Below are 26,046 nucleotides of genomic sequence, written 5' to 3' on the forward strand. Positions count from 1 at the left end.
TTAATCGCTATCGGCGGGCGCATATCCTCGGCGGCGTGTCTTTCGTTTTGCATCTCAAAGCTCTCGCAGACTCTCATATATACAACGCGTATCTGTCTGCGCTCGTTTACCCAGGGACTGTCCGCGACGATGGGCTAATGGACTTTCCGACAAAGCCGCGAGAGAGAGAGAGAGAGAGATAGATACTTGGAGTTTGAGTTTTCCGCCCGCCCGCTGTGTATTGGCCCAGTTCTCGCGGCTGGAAAATTTACATACAGCCTCTCCTGGATACCGGCCAAGTGTCATTATATGCGTATAGCTGTATGCATAGATATAGATGTACGCGAGGGCCGAACGGAGTTACGGGGACAGTCCCTTGGCGATATCGACGACGGCGTAAAACGGCGTTATGTGTATGGGAAAGCTGGAGTTGTACACTTGGCGGGAAGAGAGAATGCGTATGAGAATACATTTCACGGATTTTTGCATTTCATTTTTTTAGTACTAATTAACTGCTATAAATACTCGGAAAAATGATCGTTCTCTGTTTCGAGGAATTTGATTGTGTAAGTAATTTCTGCTCGTTGCACTCGATTTAATAAAAGCTCCAGCTGTAATACTGTAGCGCTAATGAAATTCTGCTCGTTATATACAGTTAATCACAATAAAAAAAATGCCCTTAACAAGGTTTACGAGAATCACCATCTCAGCAACTTATGCATAACCGTCAAACTCATTCTCTTCCCGCCTATATAAACTCCTCCGCTCTCCGTTCACGCATATCCGAACGAAGTTTCTTCCCTTTAGAGAAATTTTCCTTAAACGCGGCGCAGCGCCTCGAGACGCAAACTCACTTGACTATGAATCAGAGCCATCCGCATTTCCGCAGCCCTTATGTATACGCAAAACAGCCCATTCAACGGGAAAATCCTCAAGGCCTTCGTTTGCCCGTAACGACCGGCCGAAGAAAAGTCACAAACGAGCGCAGACTGTAGCGTATAAAAATTGGGTGAAAAGGATTATTGTTAAAAATAAATTTACACATACAGGAATTCGCGGCGATCTCGGCCTTCGACGTCGCCAAATTGTCGCGGCTCGAAATCCTGTGTCTCGCGTCATTTTGAAAGCGCGTCACAGCACGTGCCCAGGGGTAGCAATTTCATACGATCCTGAAGGCCGAGAGCTTTTCGTATATTTTCGCTGTAATATCTAACAGGTCGCCGCGATTTTTTTTTTTGATGATCGAAGGGCTTGTGTATTCTTTGCATATGGGACCACAGACATGCCTGGCGCGACGGACGGATAGAGATTCGAGTGTATCATATGCACAGGTGTGGAATTTCCCGATGACGAGCCTCATCGGGAGATTCTCTCGAAAGCGAGCTTTAATCGCAAGCACGCGTGTCCCTCTCGTACGATACATCTCTGACACGAGCTAAACCAAGAAAGTAAGCGCGCGGCACCTCCAGCCACGTCGCTATGGACGATAAATCCTTGAGTTGTCGCTCGAAGTTTGAGGCAAATAATCGATCGAGTTTATCTCGACGCGATCGAGGATCTCGCGCTCAATCGCGCCGTTACCTGGTTTGCGAAAATTCATGAACATGAAATCCGGCGGCGGCAGCGACGGCCGCTCCTCTATCTCGCTCGGATTCCTTTTTTCTCTTCGATATACCCTCTTCCTCGGGCGTCTCTGCCTTCTTTATATCTTCCGGATGCTCTGCTGTTGCACACTACTGTCTCTCTCTTTCTTTCTCTCTTACTCTTATTCTCGATCTCTTCCTTTCGAAGACAGATGGACAGAAAAAAAAAAAATTCGCGCACTGTCGCGGACAAAACTCGCGGTGCAATATCTGCTCTGTAGCTTGCGTGGAATACGAGTGCAGTATGCGAGCGCGAATGAAGCTACTCTCGGGAAGGACAACTATGCGAGCCGAGCCCTGCTGCGACGCTCGTGTCGGGCTGCTGCTCGTCGCTGCACGGGAACATCCCCCCTAATGAGTGCAGCGGGCACGTGCGTGGGATTTTATGTCGGGCGGCCAGCCCGTTGGCGCAGTCGCACCAGCATACCGACCCTCCCTACCTGCGCTGGAGGGTTGCGTCGCTGCTGGAGAGGAGAGAGAGGAGGTAACCTCCCTGCTGCTGTTGCAAGCTTTGCAGGGAGATGGGCTTTTGTGCGCGAGCGCAGCAGAGCTTGCTGTCGAGGCTGCTGCTGCGAGCTGCAGAACGCCGCTGGCTCCCGCGGAGACTACATGCCGCCGCCGAGACGACGAGTGGGAGGTGGGAGCGGGAGTAGAGAGCTTGAGGCGCGATGCAGAATCGGAGCTTTGGCGAATTTTTCGCCCCCGGGGCGGTTTGAATTTCCCGCCGAAAGGTCTCGGTTACGCGACGATGTAAGCTCTGGTTAATGGAATCTGGTTTGAAGGTGCTGGGGAGCTTCGGCGATTACGAGGATATCGTCGCGGTTTTGGGATTTGAATTTCCCGCCGAATAAGCTCCGTCTTCCGTGAAGCTCTTTTTAGCAGTGGTCATCCTTAAAAAAAGGCGATAAGAAATAGAAGGTTCAATTTCCCCGCTAATTACTCCATCCTTGGAGAAACGGAGAAACCGCCGTGATGAAATAATTTAAAAACAATAATTGCTCCGAACGCGCAACTCCCCTCGCGCGCGTATGTGACGTATAGCAAGCGAGGCGTACGAATATTACGCGATAAAAAAGTCGCCTGGCGTTTTTCCCAGAGGTTGTTGTCATAAAATCCGACGCTTATTTGCGTTACATTAACGACGCCGAACGCGAGCGCAAACACGCGCAACGCACACAAACCCGTACACCAGCTTGACGCCAGCTTCGTCATGAATGTCTCGATGTAAAAATCTCTTCGGATGTATACATGTATATAAAGTGGAAATTCTCGAAGCAGTAATTCCCGTCGCAATAAGTGGCAAGTCTAGCTCAGGGCGTAAAACTTGTCGCTCGAGCTGAGCAGCGAAATGTAACGCTTGGCGCGTTTCTCGGAGACGAAACGATTTTGTGTATATTTAGAGGGAAAATTGGGGACGGGCGAGCTGCGCCTCGCTGACGCTCGAAGCTCGATTCCGGACTAACTTGAAATTGTAATTCTGTTACACTATTATCTACTTAAAACTCCGAAATCTCTAATTGAGAGGACGAGGGCTGGCAGTTGTCGGTGGGAGGAGCGATTATGGAGACGGCTGAAAGATGAATGAATTGCGACGATTATAATACGCGTGTGCGTCTTCGAAATTCGCTGTAAACTCGTCGTGAGTTCTGAATAAAGGCAAACGTCCAACAAGCCAGTTCTCCGAATCGCCATCGTTATATAGCATATCGAAAGCTCATTACTCGAGTCATGCAGAGTGCAGAGAAATTATCATCCCAGAAATGTTATTCCAGCCCTCCCCCAAAGCCTTGCATCATCCCCCGAAATCGTATACTCTCGCCCCACACACACACAAATACGAGGAGAAAAAAGCTCGCCTCCTTGATTATCGGTCATGCCGGATTAATTGAAAGCTTTTTCAAGTGGCGCCCGGCGCTCCGCGCACTCGATCAGCAAAAATTGCGCGGATGTTTTCGCCCTGTACGTTTACGTATACGTGTGCATATATATAGCTTCCTCAATTAAAATCGGCTCGCGATGAGCGTATAATTTAGTTATCGATAAATAATTCCGTATAGAGAAAAATGCGGCGAGGTTCTTCGTTTCGTTTTTCATCTCTGACTGACAGTCCGCCGCGGTTGTGCTTTACGGGCTGAGTTTTACCGCGACGCCGCCAGGTGGCAGCACTCAGACGCTTTCCAGATCGAACGTTTTCGAGGGTATACTTTGCACGTATAGGGTAAACGAACCTCTAGGATGATCGAATTTTTCTTTTTAAGATACAAGAAGCGAAGTCTTTTCAAATTACCTTCTCGGAATCCAACGACGATTCGCGCAATTTCCATCAGCGCGGGAACGTCGCTCCCTGCGCGCAGCGTAAAGCTACGGCAAAATCAGCTGAAATATCCTCAATTTTCATTAGCGATATACTCGGGGACGTAGGACAGTATGAGCTAAGTCTGTTTACGCGGAATAGCATCGGCTTGCAGCGAAGGGATGTGTTTACGTGAGGTCGTCGTCGTCGTTCGTTTCTCTTCGTTCGCTCAATTTGCGCAAATGATCGTAGCGCTGATGAAAAGAGATGCATCAAATTCACGGCAGATCCTATACCCTTTTCCTCGAAGCTTTTTTCATCGAGTCGGCGAAGAGCTTTTCGCGTTACATAATATCCAGCTCTCTTCGTATAATGAACAATCATCGTCTCGCGGCTCTCGAAAATCGAACGTTATAATCGTATTACGCAATATTATGATAAGTACACCCGATTAAAATCGACACGACGTTGTAATGAAACGCCGCTGGTGACAATCGCATTATACTCGTCGCCGCGTATAATACCGAACGCTCACCGAAATTAACAAAAGCAAACGCGGTCATCCACGGTATGAAAGCTTAATCCCAGCCCTCGACGTTCGTTCGCGCGAAAAACACACTCTTTCGCGAACTCTCCAGCCCCTACTAAACTTCAGCCGAATTTACATCGCCGGCGTTGTTACATCGCCACCCTGAATATGCATGGGCTGTAGAAGAAGCGCAGCTCTATATAGTTTGCCGCATAGCAACGCGGCTCAGACGTGTGTGCGTGTAACGAGTATAGACTTTTACACGCGTCTTTCACGTCGCCGGAGGTTGTTTGACGAGCGCGACAAAGAAAAGTCGGCGACAGAGGATGTAAATGTCTGTTTTCGTAGTCGCGAGAGGAAAGAGAGAGAGAGAGAGAGAGAGTTTTATTCGCTGGGGGTGTGCGATACGCGAGTAAGTTTTGGGTATGCGGCGGTTTTATTGATTGACTTCTTTGCGCATTTGCTCGATTCGCATCTTTTTTTGCAACGAATAATAATGGCTACAGCCAGACGCAGGTTTGATGACCCCACTTTGGAACCAATGAAAAATTCAAGCATTTCATCTCGCCGCTGTACTTTTAATTTCGGTCTAAACGAAACCGTAACTCTTTCGAGGAAGTCTATCCTTCCCCCTCTCTCTCTCTCTCTCTCTCTCTCTCTCTCTCTCTCTCTCTCTCTGTCTTTTGCCACGGCCGCAGGCTAAACGCCGTATATATAGCGAAAGCAAAGCTGCCGTACTGAATTATGAAAAAGCCGCGGCCGGGCTTTTTCTCAGCATTTAATCGGCGCGAGTCTGCGCTATTTTTCTCTTTGAACCGAGTTGCTCTTTGCTCTGTAGCACAGCCGGTCGATCGAATTCGAGGGGATGGCTCGTTGATGAGAATTATTTTCAGAGAATCTTTTTTTTATTCAACAATTTCTTCAAAATAACTCTAGATCCACAACCAGAGGGAAGCGAAACATCACGCGTAAATTTCCCCAAACGGGCGAAGCGTCTCCACTTCAAAAACGCCTCTCGATATCCTCTGAAACGCGTAAACGCAGTAGGCATCTATTATTCAGCGGCCCTCGATATGCCAGCCGAACGGACGGACGGCAAACGAAATCACCTACGAGAGACATTACATTCGCGCAGCGAGTCGAGAGTGAGTGAGAGAGGGATACGAGAAAGAGAAGCAAATCAGCGGTAATTTGGCGAAACGCGATTGACGCGGCCAACCGGTGGGAGAGAAACTAATGGATTGTGTGTATGTGTGCGTACGCGCAGCTAGCTTGCATCTCCCTTTGCAGGTGAAATTTCGTTATTTGCCGAGCGACCGAAAGTTTTGAATGCGGATTTCAGCGAGAGAAATTAGATTTTCGAATTCATAGAGAGAGAGAGAGAGAGAGAGAGAGAGAGAGAGAGAGAGAGAGAGAGAGAGAGAGAGAGAGCGACGTTAATGGAGATCGGCAACGATTTTCTTTTTCGCGACCGAAGATCGAGACATTTTTTCATCGCGAACAAATTCAAGCTCGTTACGAGGAGCAGTTCAGCGGAACGTACCGCGCGAAGCTCGAAACAATTCATTATAAAGTTTGTTCGCAGAAAAAAGAAAGGTATATTTTAAAAAATAATCGATCCACCGGAAAACAAGGCGGAAAATGACGAGAGCTGCATTTAATGCAGGTGTCCCTCTAGAGCTATATACACAGTTCTGCCAACTTCCAACGAAGTTACTACGCGCGAATAAGTAAAGTTGGAGCTGCGCGCGCGGCTAATTAGTCTGGCGCGTCAAAGGGTGCAGCGTATAATTGTACGATTTTGCGAGATTATTTTTACATGGCTACGGGCCTTCAATTAAGTATATCCTGCAGATAGCGAATCTCGAATAACATATCCTCGCTAAATGCTGACCGCTTCTTTAACCTTTCGCCATACTGAAGCTAGATTATAATCGTTAATTTTTACTTCATTTCACTTTAACAAGTAAACCGTCACTGTTTCCACAATATCGAACTCTGCACGAAAGAAACATCGCGATATAACAAGAAAGAAAAATCGTCGCACGAACGCGCACACGCGGGGACCTCTGCAAAGCAGACGGAACCGCGAAAAAGCGAGAAAACACAGAAGGGGCGAAGATGAAAGGGTCGCTCGTCGGTTAATGCATTTAAAGCGCTGCTCCATGCGACGGTTCTCTCTCTGACCGGTGACAATTATGATAAAACGAAAGCCGGAGAGAGCAGCTCTTTACATAAGTTTTTAATTTTCCCATTAATACCGCGATCCACATCAGAGCGCGCGCGCGCGCGCGCGTTTTATTTAACGGAAATTCGTGAGTTAGACGCGCTGCCAGATAGACCGGCTGAATTATGCGTATTCTCGTTAAGCTGCCTTCGTTAGGGCTTTGAGCGATTATTCAAAGGCTTGCGCTAGTTCTGTCTCTCTCTAACTCGCTCATTTGCTGTTTTCTCGTCTTCGACGTTAGAGAGAGTGAGAGAGAGAGAGAGAGAGAGAAGCGCGTTTTTGCGAGCGCGTGCCCGCAGGAGATCCTCGCCGTTTGTGACGAGGAAAAGCGCGAGATTTGGAGATTCGGTAATGTAGCGGCGGCAAGAGGTTAGCTTTAGTTTGCGTTTGCGGATGGGAGCGAGATTTTGAGATTAAATGAGGTGCACGGGCTTGACGGACCGGGCATCGATACCAGTCGGCGTTGATTAGTGTGTAATGAATGCTTAATGGGGCTGGTTGAGGGATGCTGGAACGTCGATGAGTACGTTGATGTGTTCGAGGAATTAAAGCGAGTATCGTTGCGAACGCTGTTTTTCGATTACTTTTGATTGTTTATTCGGATTTATTCAGTTATGCTAAGTTTAATGAGGGAATGAATTGATTTTATAAGAGTAGGACTAATGACGATATTTAACAATAGCGTTACAATCAGTTGTGATAAGTTAATAATTTCGTCGCTTCAGTGGACTTGACACAATGCGTGATCATGTTGAACTTACAGACGAAGCTGAAGCAGTAATCGCCTCCCTTGAGTTCGATGAACCGATCCTGTGTATCGGTGACGAAGGTGTCGCACTGGTAAAGATACAGTTCTGGTAGACTGATCCTCCCATCAACACTGAGCCTCCTCACGAGCGTCCTAACCTTGCTTCTCGACACTGAGACGAAGAGGGAGCTACCATCGGCAAGGTTGTACAGCCTTTTACTGACGAAGTAGTGGGAGTTGCTGAGCGAGACGTTGGCCACAGTTTTGAGTCTCGAGTCCAGCTTCAGACACTGGCCATGAGGCTCGACATCCTCTACGTGGTAGCAGACGCTTATGACGCCGTTTAGCACCGAGTGCGCGGTAATGAATCCGTGTAAGGTAAGGTGTCGTAAGACTTTGAGGTTACGGTCAACGATCGTGAGATTGGAGGTTTGCTTGGATACAACGAGGTAACCCTCGGTGGAGGACAATTCTTGCAGAGGATGAACCTTGATGAGGTCGACGTTGCTGTTGTCGGTGGTGAAGTTCAAGTTTAGGCTGCCCAGAGTGTCGCCTTTGTCGTTGTATCTACGGATGATGAACTGTGTGAGTAATTGCTAATTGAAAAAGAGTCATCTGTTTTAAACTACATCTCACCTGATTATGCAGAGACCACCTTTTGGTTGGCAGTGCATAAAGCTCTTGGCGAATACGTCAAAGGTGTCTTGATACGCAATCAAGGTAAACGGATCATACGACCAGAGTATCGCATCATCGAAGACCACAGAGAAGTTGGTGTAAGGAGAACAGCCTTTTAGAGGATCCAGAATGTGGAACCTTATGAATGGTCTGAGACCTTCCTCAGCGGCTTCGACGAAAGCAACGACGAGTTTCTCATTGCCCAGAATAGTTGCTCTAGGCGAAAGTAATTCGCGTTTCCGTGGCACCGGTATCGTGATCTCGCAAGTGCCGTTGATTGCCGTAGATTCAAGCTTTATCCTGTAATCCGCGTTGACCTTGGGGTACGATATGTAAAGCAATTGGTTTCGCAGCTTCAGAACCGTTGGATCGAAGAATGACCCATCAGTCACGTGGGTCAAGTTGTGAAGGGTTATGTTGTGGTAGTTGGCGTTGGTAAGCGACGAAGACGCAAGCAGTAACGTCAAAATCAACATGGGATAATTGGTTTCCATCGTGAACAGCTAACCTCAAAATAGAGTTAAACATACTTTACTTTCACCGTCAATAAAGATAAAAAATAAAAATAAATATTTTGGACTGTTGACTATGCATTTGAATCTATATTAATAGATATTTACAGAACCTTTTATACAAAAATTACAAAATGTATATATTGCTAGACAAGTCATGAAGATTACTTACTTATTGTGAGTGTATCTGAAAAGGTGAAACTGGTTTTGTCTAAAATAAATAGAACATGTTTTTACACTTTTATCAAACAGCATTCAATAACTTTATTTTATTTGAAATTCGGTTACATTACTTCGTAGTACAACTAAACCACACAAACACAGCATCGCTTCATTTTCCAAACTATCGTCGGCGATAAGCTCGCGAGCCTCAGTCTCCGACTTATCAACCGTTACTCGATAGAAAAACATAGCGTCTGCTTGTTAGTGAGTAGTGGAGGAATAACCCGCGGCGTCATATACAATTACTGAATATAGTGTGAGTTTATGTCACAATCCTCCAACGAAAGAGGGGATAATAGCTGTGCATACGTGATTGAGAAAAATACCGCTATTAAAATAGTTTATGTTGCGTCATTATCCTGAATTTTCACTCCACAGCTAATTTTCAAATTATACGGTAGCGTCAAACTTGAAATTACAATATAGCAAACTACGATCTTATACAATGACATATTCGAAGCATTTGAAAACTAACGAACAATCTTACCCTTTTAATTCCCCGCACCAATATTTTTAACGATTTCCGAATAAGAACCAAGTTTACTAGTACCTCTGAAATAAATACAAGCATTCCAGCGATCTGTCCGATGGCTATGAAGTAAAATCCCTTTTCAATTTCGCTAAACGAGATCGTGCTAAGACTAGTCAAACTATTTTCTGTTTTTGGATTTTTCGTTTTTGGATTGAGTGGACTCGTCAGATGCATGATAACTCCAGACTGATACAGCCTCGCGTAGCCCTGCCAGAGCCGCGGGAGAAGCGGATGATCACGTTGGAAGGTGAAAACGTAGTACCATTGTAAATAAATATCCTCCGACACCTGATAATATCTTCTTCCATTTGAGTCAATTCTTGATCGGATTTTGTGACAATCATCCGCGCAGCATATCCTCTCATCAAACTTGATCGCCTTAATGCATTCATATAAACTTTTCGTTTCTTGAATCTGATCGTAAACAAACGGCCAGTAGCTGAAATACTGAGTCACATTCTTTGTAAAGATCTTGTAGTCATATTTTATCAAATCCGTGGGTCTTTCAATTTTTAAACTTTTAGGCTCTCCTACCATTGATAAACTCCACCACTGACTGTGAAGAATGGCTACACCAATTATGGCGCGAACTGTGTTAAGCATCACCTGACCGAAGGTAAGTCTTAGCCATCGCGACACCAGTACTGTGACAATAATGGCAGCTAGAAATACTTGCACAAATAAGCTGTGAGATAGAATGCTGGCTAGATTTTTGGAGGAAACGAAGCTTTCAGATTTTTTCGCTACATAGCAGATGCCACCGGGGATGTAATTATTGAGCCGTAACGCCAAAAATATCTACGTTCAAAATCGAAAGTGTATTTCATGTCATACTTGCCGTACAGAAGATCGAAAAAGGGCTTTGCCTTGAGGATTGCCCAGTTCGTCAACCTCGAAGCTATCAGAAGCTAGCTTAGTACTGATATTAGCTTTTAAGAAATGCCAAATCTCACTAATTATGCGTGAAGCTACTGTAACTAATAGTTCATGTTTCTGATCGGAAATAATATTAATTTTGGCGATGATTATCGGATAACCGGATAAGCTTAGAGTTTTGTCCATCAACAGATCGTCACAAATGAAGGATGAGAAACCTTTGGATGAAAAATTAACGTTGAATAAAAAATTTCTTATATTAATATCTTTGATTAGCGGTTTTTAACTCACTCTTTGATGGAAATTCGTACTTGTAGACCGTAATCGGATGATCATTGTCTTGTACAAATTTTTTAACTTCTGACCATCGGTTAGTCATTCTATAGTTGTACGGATTAACCGTATACATCTGTATTCCCAAGTCTTTATCAAAACATAGAAAGACAACATTCAAGACGCGCAAGCTCCACGCGGTTTTCAAATAACCGTATGCTTCAGTGCAACCCTTAGGTGTGCCAAATTTTTCTATGATAAAAAATCCATAAACGTTCCACCATATTGAATATTTTAAACTGAGTAGTGCAAGAGTCAAAGGTGTTAAAGTTATTTCAGTTATGAAAAATTTTGTAGTAGCTTGCAATTTATAACCAAAATGTCTCTTCACGTAAGAATCAACTTTCGATCCAATTCTAGCTATTGCATCAGCATCGTGTAGTCCTTGCAAAATTTTCATATTAAACGGTCATTGTTTATTTCTCAATGGTGAAATACTCGCATTTCCAATATACGCGATTGCGTTTTCTTTATTAGAGAAACATCGGTAAAAAATCTCTATCTGCAATTAAATTTTATTAAATCAACATTTCGCTAGTATCGATAATTAATACATCTTTAATTTTGATGAGAAGATAGCAATACCGCATGGTTAATAACAAAAAATCTTTCGGTGAAAAATTACTGTAGGAAAAGTCAGCTGCAGGAACACGCACACACAAAAGTGCTACAGTTAATAATCTTATTAAAAAATAACTTTTCTCCATTTTTTTAGATTCAAATTTTAGTGGAAAAGGCAACTAATTGTTCTACGAGCGCATCCGAGAATAAACTAAAAAGTAGAGCACATCGATGTGATAATTAAATTTATACCTTTTACGATAAATAGTACTTTGTGAAACTAGCGCTTAAATATTTCCCAAGAATCAATAAGAAACCTAAAATTAAAATATTCCTTACATCAGCACTGTTAATAAGATGTAGAAAAACTGAAAGCAGCATAATTGCCATTCTTCATCAAATCCTTTATTCGAATAATATGTACTTATGTAGATTTATCGCACAAAAGGTTAAATTCATTGTCATCACGAGGAGAGATACAATGTGTCGTAAATGTAAAATTAGACGTGAGCATGGAGATACAATGCACACCATTTTTGAATTCAAAATATTTTATTTTATTGATTTCTTGATTTTGATGTGCAGCAAGTATCACTGGGTCACTCGGCTTCTTATAATCTTCGATATAGTGAACTATTACATGAGTCCTGTTATTCTTCAACATAGTCAACGTAATCGTTCTATCGCTGGCCAGATTCAACATCTCGACCTTTTCAATCTCACTGTCAAAGTCTATCTCATCCGTGAAGTTCGAATAAAAAAATGAATAAAGTAGTTGAGTTTTCTTCGGTCCATCTTTACATAATCCAAGACGTTCATGAGCAACTGAGAATGCACGTACGGTACTATTAATCTTTACATCAAAAACTTTTTCGTATTTAGAATTAAACACCGTTGCATGAAAGGTTTGATTCGCTAATATCGACGTATACAAAATCTCAATAGCTTTTCCATTTTGCAAATACTGCAATTCGTAATTTAAAGTATCGACGTCATAAGGAATTGTAAAATTTTCAGTGTTAACTCCCTTGTCATTGAACCTCAAAACACAAATACGATTCTCTGTACAAAACTTGCTACTTTTCAACAAGGCATCGAACGTATTATGATACGGTACTATCGAAATGTCTGCCACATCTAAATCGTCGTAAACATCATTAACTCTATAAGCGTCGTGTAGACACGTCTCTGGATCGACAAAATAGTGTCTCCAGCACTTTTTTACACCAACAGTATCATAATCTCGTAGCCAGAATAATATATTTCCGTTTCCAAGAACGGCGCTCGACAGTTCCTCTACTGAGCTGTTTTCGCGTACCACCGAGATGTTGCAGTGACTGGTACCGATCTCTATTGACTGCAGATGTAGTTTCTGAACTAGACTCGATCCCGTTGTCCACTTGTAGATCAGGCGGTTGTGTGCGCTGAAGACATCCAGATTCTTGAGGGTATGGTTCGAAGAAACGACTGTCCATTCCCGCGTGAAGTTGGCTTTACTGAAACTATAGCCATAGATGGAGGTAGCAAGGAAAATGTAGACTAGGCAATGGTAAACAAATGAGCCTGGCATGATGATGTGACTATTATAAAGAAATGAATGAATGCAAATATTTAAGTAAACTATTTATAATGCTTTTTTGTTGTTGTTGTTGATGTTTTGCTGAAATTATGATGTGCACGCAATTCTGGGACCTGTGCAATACTAACATTTAACACCAAGTTCTTCTGCTCTCTAATCTTAAAGTCATTACGATAAGCGATTGCCGAGAAATAAGCAAAGTTCAAGTAAGTTCACTGTCCATGATTACTACTATGATTTATTTTAAGAGATGAAATAAGTTTGCGTATGAAGATTGAAAGAAACTCATAAACATTTTATTAATAAAAATGGCATACAAAAAAAAACATATAAGCTTATCTACATTCACAATCAAATCTTTCGTGTACATGTTTGGTAGACAGTCTGTGGAAACTCTACAGTGGCAACTCCATCGTAAGCAATAGTACAGTACTCGTCGGGTCCGAGAACGATGCTCTCTAACCGATAGTCCCAGCACAACACACTTTCCTGGAATTTTATGGCTTGTTCCACCTCTCCTCCGATATTGATTCTTTGATCGTAGATCTCGGCAAAGGCTCCTTCGCCATCACCTTCGAAGCAGTCCTTGTCGTGAACGTAAGTTACCTTGGCGGTTCCATCAGGAAGGTTTTGAACTAATACTGACTTGAGGTCCCGTCCCGAGGCTACTTGGCCCAATCTGCTGGTGTTCAGGGTTTCTAAGTTGCCGGCGTCCAAGAGTTGGCAGGTCAAGGGTTCGCGAGCAGCAGATTTGCCGTTCGAGTTGCAGTGTGGCAACGAGCAGATGCGCAACTTTCCGTATTCCGTAGAGAAGGCATTGACCGTCAGGGTCAAGTGACGTTGAGCCACGACCTGAAATGTGGAATCTAGTCGCTGTAGTAAGGTCGAACAGTTGTTACTGAACCCCTGGATTCGAAGGTACCCTTCTGATGAGGTTTTTTCTTTGATCGGACTGATGCAAATTTTTTTATCAGAATTTGAGTCCCGGAGTCCAGATGTACTAGATTGAACTAGAATGTGGTCAAGTTTAATTTTCTCTCCTTTGTCATTGTACCGACAGGGTGAACAGACTTTATTGTCCGAGAAGATGTCAAAGCTGTCATTGTAAGCGATCACAGTGCTTATGTCGGCATCCTGAATATCGTTCCGAATCTTTTCACCGATTTCACGTGAAACGCAGGTCTGGTGATTTACAACGAGGAACCGCCAGGTTTTGGTAGAACCATCTGACTCGTAAGACCGAAGAATTATCTTATCGTTGCCTAGGACTGATACCTTAACAAAGCTGGTATAGTTGCTGGATTTCAAAAGAGCAGGGAACGAAAGGCTGCAACTCTTTCGGTCATTACCCCAAGTAAGACTGATAGAGTTGGCGGAGTTCGAAATTTCGATTAAGGTACGATTGATTTTGATTATAGAGCCTCGAAACAATGATGCTCTTGAAAACTTGTGTATCTGCAAGGCGTTGGCGGTGGCGAGCACGAGTAGGACAAACACGAGCTTCTGGCACAACATGGCGATGGTTTTCTGAAAATATTTTTGTAATTATCTATTATATTGTTATTGCTCAAAAACTATTCTGCTAAAATTTATTATTTTTATTTTTTTCTTTTCTTTCTAGGTTAATGTCGAGCCTTTTGCATGAATTAGGCGACAGTACTGATCGAGAAGCAGAAGTTCTCTACAGATTTATCTTGACCTTTATTTTATCATTATACTACAGTGTCGTGAGAAACTTGAAAAGATAAGGAGGTTTAAGCCGTACATACAGCTATAAAAAAAGTTATCTATTTGGTGCATAAACTTATACATATGCACAGACAATTGAGAAAAATCATACTTACAGTCGATTTTTGCGAAAATTTTTGAAATTTTATTGTTATTTATTCAAATTGCGGTTATCAAGCAAAAGAAGAAAAAAAGATTTCCACAATAGAGTTTTTTGTAGCTTATTTATAAATTCCTCGGCACTTAAAAGACAGCCCACAACATGTACACAGCTGCCCAGTCGCGAATGAAATGAGATCAAGCACTTCCAGCGCCACGTTATCGCATTCTTGTTATGTTTAGTACTTGCAAAATTAGTATTCTTTACTCACGACTTTTTAACAAGAAGAAAATATTTTAAATACTGACTTATCCAAATTTTACAAAAAATATGTATTTTTCTTTTCTTCGGCAATGTTTTATTACCTTTTTTTAAAATGCAATTATAAATAAATTTAGGTTATAATATATTTTTTTACGACGTGTGCTCTATTACTGTTAACGTATGGTTTATAGCTGTCTAAAAACAATAGAATCCGATGTTTCATTAGACAAAAAATTAATAAAAGGGAAAGTAAAAACATGCGCTTAGTGCATAACTTCGGTATGATTGTATTATCAATTATGTAAAACAATTTTAAATAAATATTGATTTGGAACTTACCCCAAGCACTACAGCGGCAAGCGATGCCAGTACAATTACGAGTTTTGCAAAAGTTGAGAATGCCATATTGAAAAGCACCAATTCCAACAATTGATCAGACTACAAATTTTACGTTTTTTGCAACTTCTTATATAGTAAATACTTGCCAATAAATATTACGCGTTCCATACGATTCGTTCTAGACGTTTTTTTATAGGCACAGTTGAAGTTTACTTTGTTTTTCAATAACTCTGACTCATACTTTTGACTGTTATATTTTTCAACAGCAAAAAAGTTGATTATTCACTTAAGAAAACGCCATGATTTTTTTATTATGAAATAGACATGTTTTATTCATAGAAAAATATTCAATCCATTTACATATTTTTATTTACATCTTCATACTACTTTGTGGTATCCACGCACTTGACATCAACGCTGAAGTTCAAGTCCATCGTAGAGGTTGAGCGTGGCTGCGACTCGCCTACGACCACAAGGCAAAACTCGCTGTTTCGATGTAAAACTCCACGCATCATAAAGTAGTAAGTCGGATATGTTCCTATTTTAACAGCTTCTCGAGTAGTTCCGTCGGGATTGATGCGCTGCAGATAGAAATCCACCGGCTGCTCATTTTGTTCCGACTGTGGGTTCTTATGCTTGTGGGCCAAAACGACAACGGCGCCACCATCCGGCAGGTTGACCACCTCTGCATCGACTACGTACACACCTTCAGGATCATACAGCTTGATTGTGGCCTTGGGTTTGAGATCGCTATTCAAAAGCTCGCAGAAAATTTGTTGTCTTCTTACAGCATTGTGTCGTCGTAAGAGGGAAGGTGTTACGTAGCAATACGTGACGTGGTCGTGAAGTGTGGAGATGTAATCAACCGCGTTTTCTGATACCGACTCTTTGAGAACCTTCATGTGGGAATCGAGCAGTTTCAAACCTACCAAACCGTCGTCCTGAACGAAGGCGGCAAAGAAGCCTCCAGATTGGTGGTACGGTTTGAGTAAATGAATCACCAGACCGCGAATATCTTTCTCTGGAGCTAAGGAGTAGTCCAGCGGGATGGCTTCTCCGTTGTCATCGTAGCGTTTTGGAACAGTGGTAGTGTCTTCTGTCTTATTACTTGAGTTCGAGTAAAAAAGATCAAAGGTATTTTCGTAAGGTACCACGGCTTCGAAATAGCGAGGATGGGAGGGAAACTGTGCGACGATCTTGATAGTGGAACAGTCACGAGGGTCAACAATAACAAACAGCTGATCAACCGGTCTGACCTTGTTGGGGTTATCGATCTTGGTGGTGGTCATTGACCCACGTATTAGAATTTTGCCGTTACCCAGAGCCACTGGAGTAATTTTGCTGCTAATCGTTTTTTCACTGTTCACTGGAACCTTGCAAGCCAGGCTAGGGATGCTGGAGTTGATTGAGGTTATGTTGACCGTGTAGTTCTGTAGGCTGACGAGGTAGACGTCATCTTGCACTTGAACTACTTCGGGTTTGTACGTGAAGTTCGTCGACCATTGGCGAGTAAAGGTGGCCACTTCCACAGCCCCCACTTGCTGATTAATGGTTAGTATTGCGCAGCATAACAGAATGGCTGATCTGTGCAGTAACATCGTGTAACTCATCGGGTGATCTGGGGTTTGCTTGAAAATATTACAACTATAAGTAAAACATGGGTGGATGGTTATATTCGATTATGAAGTAGCCTACCCGTTATTAATTATACTTTCACGCTTATGGAACAATAACTTGGTTTATAGTACTACTTGAAGTATAATTTAATTGTGATTTGAATAAATTAGACTCTTAAGTATAAAATGCGGGAAAATACCAATGATAATTCTATCACTTACGTCCACCCTCCGCGAAGCCTCAAAACATTCTAAAGTTTTATCTCCCGGTGAACGTTTATATATGCAATCATCGCTTCGAAAGATTCCGTTAATATAATCAATATCTCCGACGCATACTCAGCCTGGACTCTAAAAAAGTTGCACAAAATTGTGGTACGTATCTTTAAAAAGTGTCGTACAAAGAAAAAACTTGATAAAACTGTTACGTGTGAACTGAAGATGACTTTTAAACAGTGAATTTTTTTAAAATAAACAACTGTATAGCTAAATTAATTCTCTGCACTTGCTATACATTAAAAAAAAAGTCGTTTCAAATCACAGCAAGATAAACTGCATATTTGTATTTGACTTTAAATGATTTCATAGAATTTGTAACGTCAACATAATCTATCGTCACCTGACAATGGCTCAAGAAAATTAATGCTGAGAAAATAACGAAGGATAAGCTTAATTTCCACATTGTCAAGCTAATGAACTTTAGATTCCTGAAAATAGAAAGAAACTTTTGAAGGCATCTGTTACTGTACTAAAATTTTATTCGAAGATACGTATTTATATATTTATCAAGTGTCACAAAAAATTATTGTACATGTAAAATGTATTTAAAAAAAATAAAAATAAATCAGCTGCAAATATTTCTAAATGAATAAGACAGTATTTATATATTTATCAAGTGTCACAAAAAATTATTCGATGTGTAAAATATATTTATAAAAAAATAAAATTAAATCAGCTGCAAATATTTTGAAATGAATAAGACAGCATTCGTGAGTAAGATTTAATATTCGGTTTTGATGATTTTGTCACTGAATACACATATTTTACAAGTTCATCAAATTTTTAGTCTGTCTATTTTTTAAAGAGCTGGAAATGCAAATTCACTGGCGTCAACTTTTGAAAATAAGAAAAGAACTTCTTGATTATCTTGAAACTAACATGCTCTTCTTTACGATTTTTTAGAAAATTCTAGAGTTTTATCTTCATGCATGAATTTATACAAGGTAGTAGCGTAATCGTCTTGAAGAAATGTTACATAATTTTGAAATCTTATTTATTAGATCCTAAAATACGCAACTTTGTTAATTGGGAATATTTGAATCATGCATTTTTTTAAAATTATAAACACTGAATTTATTATAAATAAATTAATAATTTATACAGAGTGAACTTTAGACAACTAATACCAACGGACCTTTATTTTTATAAGTATAAGCTTAAATCTATGCATCGGTTCTGCACGTCAATGTCATTAGAAAGGTCATCAGTATAAACAACGAAGCAAAAGTCATACACAGAGGGGACATAAGTGTGATAACTATGGTATGAAACAATAGGGCCGCTTGCAAGTTTTAAAGTTTTAACTGCGGATCCGTCGGAGCCGATAGGCTGTACAAAGAAGTCACATAACTTTTCATCTTGTGGGTTCTGAAAAGCAGCAAAAACGACGAGTCCTTGCTTTGGCGAGTTAACCACCCGAATTATCTGGATTCTCTTGCTCTTACGGTAGTTCAATTTAGGCAGCTCGCTGGTAGCTTGAATTTCGAGATCAGCATTGAGGAACTTGCAGGTTGGCTTTTCATCAGCAAACAAACAGTAGTTGATGTGACCCTGTGTCGTGGATATGTATATAGAATTAGCCGAGAGCCTGAGTTCTTTCACTTTCTCGTATCGCGAGTTCAGCCGCTGCAATACGGTAATGTCTTTGTTGGCATAGTCAAAGTAGGTAAGATAGTAAGTAGCCTTCAGAAGCATCGAAAGCTTTGATTGTATTGATCTGGAAATTGGTGAAAATATTAGCATAAGTTTCAACAGAATAGTCCAGTTCGATATGCTGTCCTTGATCGTTATAGCGGTGAGGATTTTTGGGCAAGTTTGCGCCGTCATCATACACGTAGTATTTGTAAAAGACATCATAAGTGTCGTGGTACGGAATCACTTCCATAACGTCCATATATTTACTGTCGGATTCTACTTTGACTGCCTTCTGAGTTGAGTAGTCAAATGGATCAATGGTAATAAAAAGTGTAAAGTCCTTTTCAGAGGTCGATTCTTTGTGACAATCACGAGTTTACCACTGCCCAGCACCGTAACGATTGCGCTGAAGATTTGAGTTGATGAAGGTACAAACAGCAAGAGCTCGCCCCTCATTTCCTTTTGCTACTGTTTACTATCATTTTCGATCGAAGTTAAAATTAACTGATGCGTAAAGCCGGAATCGGTTTGTTCATTCTTTAAAGTCGCTGTATGAATTTGGTTGTTGATAGAAACAAATTTAGGATGGTTTTTAAACTTGGCTTGGAACGATTTTATATGATTTGAAACATCAAGATAATCTATCTGACAATGGCTCAAGCAAAACAATGCTGAGAAAATAATAAAGTTTGTGCTTAGTTTCCACATTGTCGCGCTAATGAAATTTAGATTTCTGAAAACAGAAAAGATACCAAGGTTAAAATATATTAAAAAAATCGCATTATAACAGAGATTTGCTGTTTGCATGTTCAATAATCGGTTTCTCCTTTTTTACGTAGGCCAACATGTGTTTGCACTACATGGCAATAATTGCTTGGGGTAAGATTAACAAAAAAACTGATAAAATTGCCTTTCACAAATACTATTAGCAAACATTTTTACGTGTAGCGTTATCTACTCAAATAATAAAAATCACAGTAGTATGGACTAATACTACGTCACGGATCAATTAAAATATTTGCTCAGATGTCACTGATCGATATTTTGTTCATAAATAAGCTAAAAATATAATCTCTCTTACAAAATCCGTATCTCATTATTTACACTAAGCTGGATTTAGAATGTCATACTTTAAGCTAATCTTTTTCCTGTATATTTAGTAAATAAATAGGTATAATGAACGGTTGTGAGCGTTGATGTTTTAGCATTTTATGTAATTTTCAGCAAAGGATTACTTTTGCTGACAAGTGAAATTTCATACTGTTTATTATTTTATCGAACAATATTTTACGAACATGATAAATATATAGTAATAATTTATTAACAACTTGTACACTTTCTGTTACGTAGGCTCAGAACGTTCTAGAGCTTCATCTGAATAAGTATTTATAGATGCTAGTATCAATTACATTAATCATTTAATGAAGCGTTTCATCATTTTCAAACTCTTCGATAATTTTTGAAACCACTACGGATCACATGATAAAATCTGTATTTATATATAAACTGTATGTATGATTTAAGTCGTTGTCTGTATGTAAATCTCGATAAGTGAAAAATTCACAAATATAAATGAAATACTTGTTCTAGTTATTTATTAATCATTGATCTATACATGTTGGGTATCGTTTTGAGAGTAGCATTTCTACACCTAATGACTTTATTGAGATCACAAATAAACAATCTCAAAATAGCATGTTCTGTCACATTCAATAAGCATAAAGATCCAAGCAACGGTTATGGACATCAACGTTCGAGCCATTTATCCAATTTACAGCAAGTATTACGTAGCAGAAGTCCCTTTCAGAATCCACGATACCATAAAGATCGTAGTGATAGAGAAGAGCTTTTCCTATTTTCCAATAATATGGAAGAGCAGATCCACTAGTCTCAACTCGCTGCAAATAAAAGTCTACTGATTTCAATGAGTTGACTGGTTCAGTCTTGTAACCGAGTAAAACGACGAAGCCTCGGTGATTGGGCAAATTTATCACTTGACGATCCTCCAAGTACACGCCTTTTGGACTGTTCAATTTTGGCAGCTCGCTCGTAGCATGTACTTCAAGGTCGGAGTTCAAAAGCTTGCATGTGATATTTTCTTTGAAGGAACAGTAATTAATGTGCCCCTGAGTCGTGGACACGTGAAGGTTGGTATTGTGAAAACTGATCTCCTTCACTGTTTCAAATCTTGAATTCAGGCGTTGCAGAACGGTGCCTTTACCATCGGTGTAGTAGGTGCAGTAATAGCCCTTGGATGCATCAAACGGTTTGATCGTATTGATTTTGAATAAATGTTTAAACCAACCTGCAGTCTCTATTGAAGTCGGATCGGGTTTGAGGGAGTAGTCCAATTCAATTTGTTCTCCCTTGTCGTTGAAGCGTTGAGGGTTCTTTGGATAAATCGTGTCATTTTTTTGTGAAAATATGTAATTTTTTATGACGTCATAAGTGTCTTGATAAGGTATCAGGACAAGTAAATCTGCGTCCGAACGTTGACACGGTACTTTCACTATTTTTTGACTTGAACAATCAAAAGGATCGAGAATGATATGAAACCTGTACGATTCCTCGGGTTTGTTTTTCACGTGTGTTACAAGAACAATTTTACCATTATCCAGTCCTACGACCTCATTATCTAAATTGGAATAAGTAAATGCTTCGGACGTCAAAAGCTTACAGCTTAATAACTGTTGCGGTTGATCACTTCCACTGTCGATTGACGTTAAGTTAATGGTATGGTAGTCTAGAATAACGGTGTAGATGCGGTTCTTCAGTGTAACGATTTTCGGAACAGAATCATTGTATTTGGCTGTATACGATTTGACGGAACTTGTTGCGTCGACGTAATCCTGTGGCACCTGGCACCGAATTAAGCATAATAGCGCCGAGAAAATAATAACAGCTGGCTCGAGCTTCCACATTGCGTCGTGGGGGGTTCACTTATTTCTGCAAAGTAAAGTTAAATGATTGTTTTTATAAATCGTTGATAGAGTTTATATGGCAACAGAATATGTTTTTTATAAGGTAATGGAAGTCAAGGATTTCAGAACAAGTTTTTAATAAAAAAGTTGATGTCATACGTACCTCAAAATAAATCTTGGGCAGAATATTATTCACAAAATGAGATCACTTCTGGCGACGATACTGCGGATCAGTCCAGTGGTCGAGTGATCTGCCTCTATAGTGGTCAAGTAAACGTATGATAAATAAGCGAGTTGTCAGGCGGCTGTGGAAGATAATTAACTAGCGGCTGTTTTTATTTTTCGTATACTTTTTTGATAAGAATTTCTCCCGTGTCGAACTCAGAATCTCGTGTATTAGCGTCGTTTATTCAGCCAAACTTACTAGCATAGCTTTCGATTATTCGACTAGGGACATACGCAGTAGCATAATCCAGTGGACCGGTTAAAATTGTATCTGGTCACGTGTTCACAGGGTCGTATTATTTTCAAGTTAATAACAATCAAATTGAATTTTTTTAATGGAACAACAAAATATCAAATATATTGAGTACCCTGATTAGCTTTTACTATTCTAAAAATTCTAATGGTGCCACCTGGAAATATTTAGAAAAAGAACTTTACAGTACATTTGTATAACAATGATTTTATTAAAAATAAGAATAAATAATCTCATCAAATCATGCTTTCGCGCATTCAATAAGCATAAAGATCCACCAAGCAATGAGTATGAAAATCAATAATGTTCGAGTAGGTCATCGCGTTTCTAGCACGTATTAGATAGCAAAAGTCCCTTTTGGAATCCACGATTCCATGAATATTGTAGTAACGGAGGAGGACATCCCCTACTTTCCAATAATATGGAAGAGCAGATCCACAAGGATCAACTCGCTGCAGATAAAAGTGTACTGAATTCAAGGAATCTTCTGGTTTACTCTTGTAAGCAAGTAAAATAACCAAGCCTCGGTGATTAGGTAAATTTGTCACTTCACGATCCTTCACAAACATGTCTTTTGAGACATTCAATTTCGGAAGTTCGATTGAAGCGTGTACTTCAAGGTCAGCGTTTAGAAGCTTACAGGTGGTTTTTTCTGCAAATGAACAGTAATTAATATGTCCCTGAGTCGTCGATACAAGAAAGCTGTCAATACTCGCAATATCATAGAAACTGATCTCTTTCACCGTTTCGAATCGTGAATTCTGGCGTTGTAGAACAATGCCCTTGTCGTTGGTGTAGTAGGTGCAGTAATAGCCTTCAGAGGCATCGAAAGGTTTGATCGTATTGATCTTGAATAAACGTTCTGACCACCCTGCAGTTTCGGGTCGCATTTGAGGGAGTAGTCCAATTGTATTTGTTCCCCCTTGTCGTTAAAACTTTGAGGGTTCTTTGGATAAACGGTATTATTTATTTGTGAAAATCTGAAGTTCAGTATGACGTCATAGCTGTCTTGATAGGGAATCAGGGCAAGTAAATGTGCATCCAAACGTTGGCAAGGCACTTTCACTATTTTTTGGCTCGAACAATTAAAAGGATCGATGATAATATGAAACCTGTACGATTCATCGAGCTGTTCTTTGTCGTGCGTAACGAGAACTATTCTACCATTACCGAGAGCCGCGACTTTATTTTCTGAATTCGTAAACGTAAATGCTTCGGGCGTCAAGAGCTTACAGTTTAAAACCTGATGCGGTTGATCATCGCCACTGTCGATAGACGTAAGGTTGATAGAATAGAAGTCTAGAATAACGGTATAGATGCGGTTCTTCATTGTAAGAATTTGTGGTTCCAATTTATCGCTGTACTTGGCTTCGTACGATTTGACGGAACTCGTTGCGTCAACATAATCTCGTGGCGCTTGACACTGAATGAAGCAGAATAGGACCGAGAGAATAATAGCAGTTGGCGCAAGCTTCCACATGGCAATGGGTGGGATTCACTGATTTCTGTGAAGCAAAGTTTATTGATTTTTTTATAAATCATCGATAGTATGAATACGGTAAGTTTATATTTATTTTATAATAGAATTTCGTTTCATAAGATATGGAAATAAAGTATTTTGGCAGAAATCTTCAATAAATAATGTTATGTTATACGTACGTAAATATAGATAAATATTCGTGTAGGAAATTCACAAGCACCCGGACGTGCACACTATACACAAAATGAGATAACTTCTGGCGGCGACGCCACTAAACAGTGCGGTGGTCGAGTCAAGTAGTTGTTCGGATCTGTCTTTTCAGTTAGTGGTCCAGTAAACATGTGACAAAATAAGCGTGTCATCTAGCGGCTGCGGAATATGACAGAGACTAAGCGCGTTGAGATTTACAGAATTTGAATAAGAGCTGGTTTTATTTTTCGCAATAAAGAGAACTTAAAATTTCTGCAAAGACCATATTGAGCTTGAAGTATCTGATCTAAAAAAAAGGTTTTATTGTTCATTTATACATCACTTTATTTTATTTTTAAGTTCAAAACGTAAAGGACAAATTTTTGCCATAGTAAATTTCGTAAAATATTTAACAGAATAATAATCGTTTAACTTTTATATTGTCGACTATTTTATTTTTTACATTCAATACAAATAATACAAATTGTGCATCATTATTGATAAATCAATTATCATTATTCAGTTTTTCTCAAAGCTTTGAGGCTCTTACAAAGTAGTAACGTCAACGCAATTAATCCACATGCTGTTCTTTAAACTTGTGAAAGCCTTGAAGGTTTCCATTTCACCCCCGTCGACCAAACAAAACTCTCCATTATCTAGTGCAATCAGCCGCATCTGGTGATAAAATATAAAGTGCTCAGATATTTGAACAGGTTCTCGCGTGCTACCATCTGGGTTAATTCGTTGTAAATAGAATTCCATGGCGTGGCCTCTTGAACTTCGTAGACCTCTGTGGGTTGTGGCAACGAGTGCTCCACCAGCGGGTAAACTATAGACGATGACCTCGTACACGCGCTTATCTTCGAGTTTGTGCATCCCAACCGAAGCTTTAGGTTTCAGATCAGCATCGAGAAGTTCACAGACTACGTACTCTTTTTCTTCTTTTTTTATATCTGTATTGCTGTTGAAATCAAACTTGTTTGTATCCGATGATGTTTTTGTCTTTGGCGGATACTTGATGTAGCAGTAGATGACCTTACCATGAGCTCCAGAGATGGTGTGAACAGGATTCACAATGTTGACTGTCTTTATTGTTTTGAATCTTGAGTTATAAAAGCTGATAGTCGAATTCATGAAACTGACGTAACCTTCAGATGCATCATAAGGCTTTATAGTTTGGATCTTCAATCCCGTAATTTTACTCTCTAAGCCCAGGGAATAGTCTATTTTGATGGACTCGCCGAGATCGTTGAAGCGCTGGGGAGACTGAAATGTTACGGTCTGTTTGTTTGGCTTCTTGTGATAAAAAAGATCAAAGCTGCTTTGGTAAGGTACTAGTGCAACCCAGTCACGATCCCAGCCATGATACACCTCAACTGTCTTGAGGCTCGAACAATTACGTGGTTCGAGTATGATGAATAAGTCCCACACTACATCGTTTAATTTGGATTCTGCTACTTTTTTTTTTATCAGTACGGATGTATGAACGGTTATCTTACCATTGCCTAATGCATGGGCCCTGATCTTGTCGCTAGCTGTCTCACCTGGTTGGAGTGAAAGTTTGCAAATTAAAGAGTTTACTTCGCCAAACGTTGAGGTTATGTTCACCGAATTGTTTTGCAAGCCAATAGCTAGAAGATGACCATTCACGTTGATGATTTCGGGAGTGTATATATAGTCGTTTGTCCATTGTCTAGTAAAATTCGTAGAGTTAAAGCCATAAGATTCCAGAATATAACAGAACAAGATTGTGCAAACGATAAGGCTCGATTTTAGTTTCGACATATTGCCTGCAACTTAAACCTCCTGGAAGATTTAAATTTAGATTCATTCTATTATATTTTACTCATTATGTCAAAATTAGTTATAATTTAAAACATATGTTCTGTGCATAATGACTTATATTCCTAATGAACAATTAATGAATTTACATACTGCAATAACATTTTAGCTTCATAAGATCATTGTAATACATATACATAAAAATCAATTGAAATTGAACAGAATTTTATTTACGTTTTTGGTATATATCGAAGAAACGCCTTAAGATGAGTAACTATCTAAAAACGATGAGAATTTCCCCGATGTCTTTCTTCGACGGTTACTTAAGCTACACTGATTAATCATCATTAAATTCATATTTATAAATAGGAGAGATTACTTACAGTGAAAGATTAATTAAAACTGACAATTAAAAAATTAAAATAATTTTTATATGATGAAATAAAAACACTAATATTTTTATAACAAAAATAATTGTACATAATATATTATATTAATCTGTATTTAATCATTTCCTCAAAAA

The 26,046-nt window shown here is 40.1% G+C and overlaps 6 protein-coding genes and 1 long non-coding RNA gene across 10 annotated transcripts in view; 1 reads left to right on the forward strand and 6 right to left on the reverse strand.

The window, feature by feature from the left end:
* Positions 1 to 1,978, reverse strand: part of Fru (fruitless) — a 55,766-nt gene extending 53,788 nt beyond the window's left edge. For both annotated transcript variants that reach the window (NM_001164123.1, NM_001164122.1), the window contains exon 1: positions 1,561 to 1,978. In NM_001164123.1, the coding sequence (NP_001157595.1) occupies positions 1,561 to 1,585 (25 nt within the window). In that variant the 5' untranslated portion in view covers positions 1,586 to 1,978. The remainder of the gene's footprint in view (positions 1 to 1,560) is intronic.
* Nvu1-fru (Nvu1 - fruitless readthrough transcript) overlaps positions 1 to 8,955 on the reverse strand; it is a 57,213-nt gene extending 48,258 nt beyond the window's left edge. The window contains exons 1-4 of the mRNA NM_001164121.1: positions 8,903 to 8,955; positions 8,782 to 8,820; positions 8,056 to 8,605; positions 7,433 to 7,986 (exon numbers count right to left, since the gene is read on the reverse strand). Coding sequence (NP_001157593.1) covers positions 7,433 to 7,986; positions 8,056 to 8,591 — 1,090 coding nt within the window. The 5' untranslated portion in view covers positions 8,592 to 8,605; positions 8,782 to 8,820; positions 8,903 to 8,955. The remainder of the gene's footprint in view (positions 1 to 7,432; positions 7,987 to 8,055; positions 8,606 to 8,781; positions 8,821 to 8,902) is intronic.
* On the reverse strand, positions 7,255 to 8,949 carry Nvu1 (uncharacterized protein LOC100118489). Its single transcript, NM_001164120.1, has 3 exons — positions 8,782 to 8,949; positions 8,056 to 8,605; positions 7,255 to 7,986 (listed from the first exon to the last, which is right to left on the reverse strand). Exons 2-3 carry the CDS (start codon positions 8,589 to 8,591, stop codon positions 7,362 to 7,364), a joined length of 1,161 nt encoding a protein of 386 aa, NP_001157592.1. The 5' UTR covers positions 8,592 to 8,605; positions 8,782 to 8,949; the 3' UTR covers positions 7,255 to 7,361.
* Positions 8,956 to 13,091: 4,136 nt separating the features above from the next.
* Positions 13,092 to 15,175, forward strand: LOC103317311. 3 transcript variants are annotated; one of them, XR_512801.4, is made up of 4 exons: positions 13,092 to 13,630; positions 13,773 to 14,000; positions 14,131 to 14,253; positions 14,334 to 15,175. It is a non-coding gene; the product is annotated as an uncharacterized LOC103317311 (long non-coding RNA). The 3 variants fall into 3 exon arrangements; XR_004344657.1 differs by having other exon boundaries at positions 13,133 to 14,000; positions 14,334 to 15,142; XR_004344656.1 differs by having other exon boundaries at positions 13,136 to 14,253; positions 14,334 to 15,142.
* A 271-nt stretch (positions 15,176 to 15,446) lies between these two features.
* Positions 15,447 to 17,007, reverse strand: LOC100678400. The gene is made up of 2 exons (XM_016981380.1): positions 16,982 to 17,007; positions 15,447 to 16,787 (listed from the first exon to the last, which is right to left on the reverse strand). The coding sequence occupies exon 2, from the start codon at positions 16,751 to 16,753 to the stop codon at positions 15,527 to 15,529; it is 1,227 nt and encodes a 408-aa protein (XP_016836869.1). The 5' UTR covers positions 16,754 to 16,787; positions 16,982 to 17,007; the 3' UTR covers positions 15,447 to 15,526.
* Positions 17,008 to 19,972: 2,965 nt separating this feature from the next.
* Positions 19,973 to 22,237, reverse strand: LOC116415969. Its single transcript, XM_031921973.2, has 2 exons — positions 21,758 to 22,237; positions 19,973 to 21,619 (listed from the first exon to the last, which is right to left on the reverse strand). The coding sequence occupies exon 2, from the start codon at positions 21,592 to 21,594 to the stop codon at positions 20,383 to 20,385; it is 1,212 nt and encodes a 403-aa protein (XP_031777833.1). The 5' UTR covers positions 21,595 to 21,619; positions 21,758 to 22,237; the 3' UTR covers positions 19,973 to 20,382.
* Positions 22,238 to 24,151: 1,914 nt separating this feature from the next.
* On the reverse strand, positions 24,152 to 25,882 carry LOC107982209. The gene is made up of 2 exons (XM_016990229.2): positions 25,758 to 25,882; positions 24,152 to 25,547 (listed from the first exon to the last, which is right to left on the reverse strand). Exon 2 carries the CDS (start codon positions 25,524 to 25,526, stop codon positions 24,288 to 24,290), a length of 1,239 nt encoding a protein of 412 aa, XP_016845718.1. The 5' UTR covers positions 25,527 to 25,547; positions 25,758 to 25,882; the 3' UTR covers positions 24,152 to 24,287.
* Positions 25,883 to 26,046: the final 164 nt, after the last annotated feature.

The sequence above is a fragment of the Nasonia vitripennis genome, chromosome 1 (genome assembly GCF_009193385.2).
Source record: "Nasonia vitripennis strain AsymCx chromosome 1, Nvit_psr_1.1, whole genome shotgun sequence".
Lineage (NCBI taxonomy): Eukaryota > Metazoa > Arthropoda > Insecta > Hymenoptera > Pteromalidae > Nasonia > Nasonia vitripennis.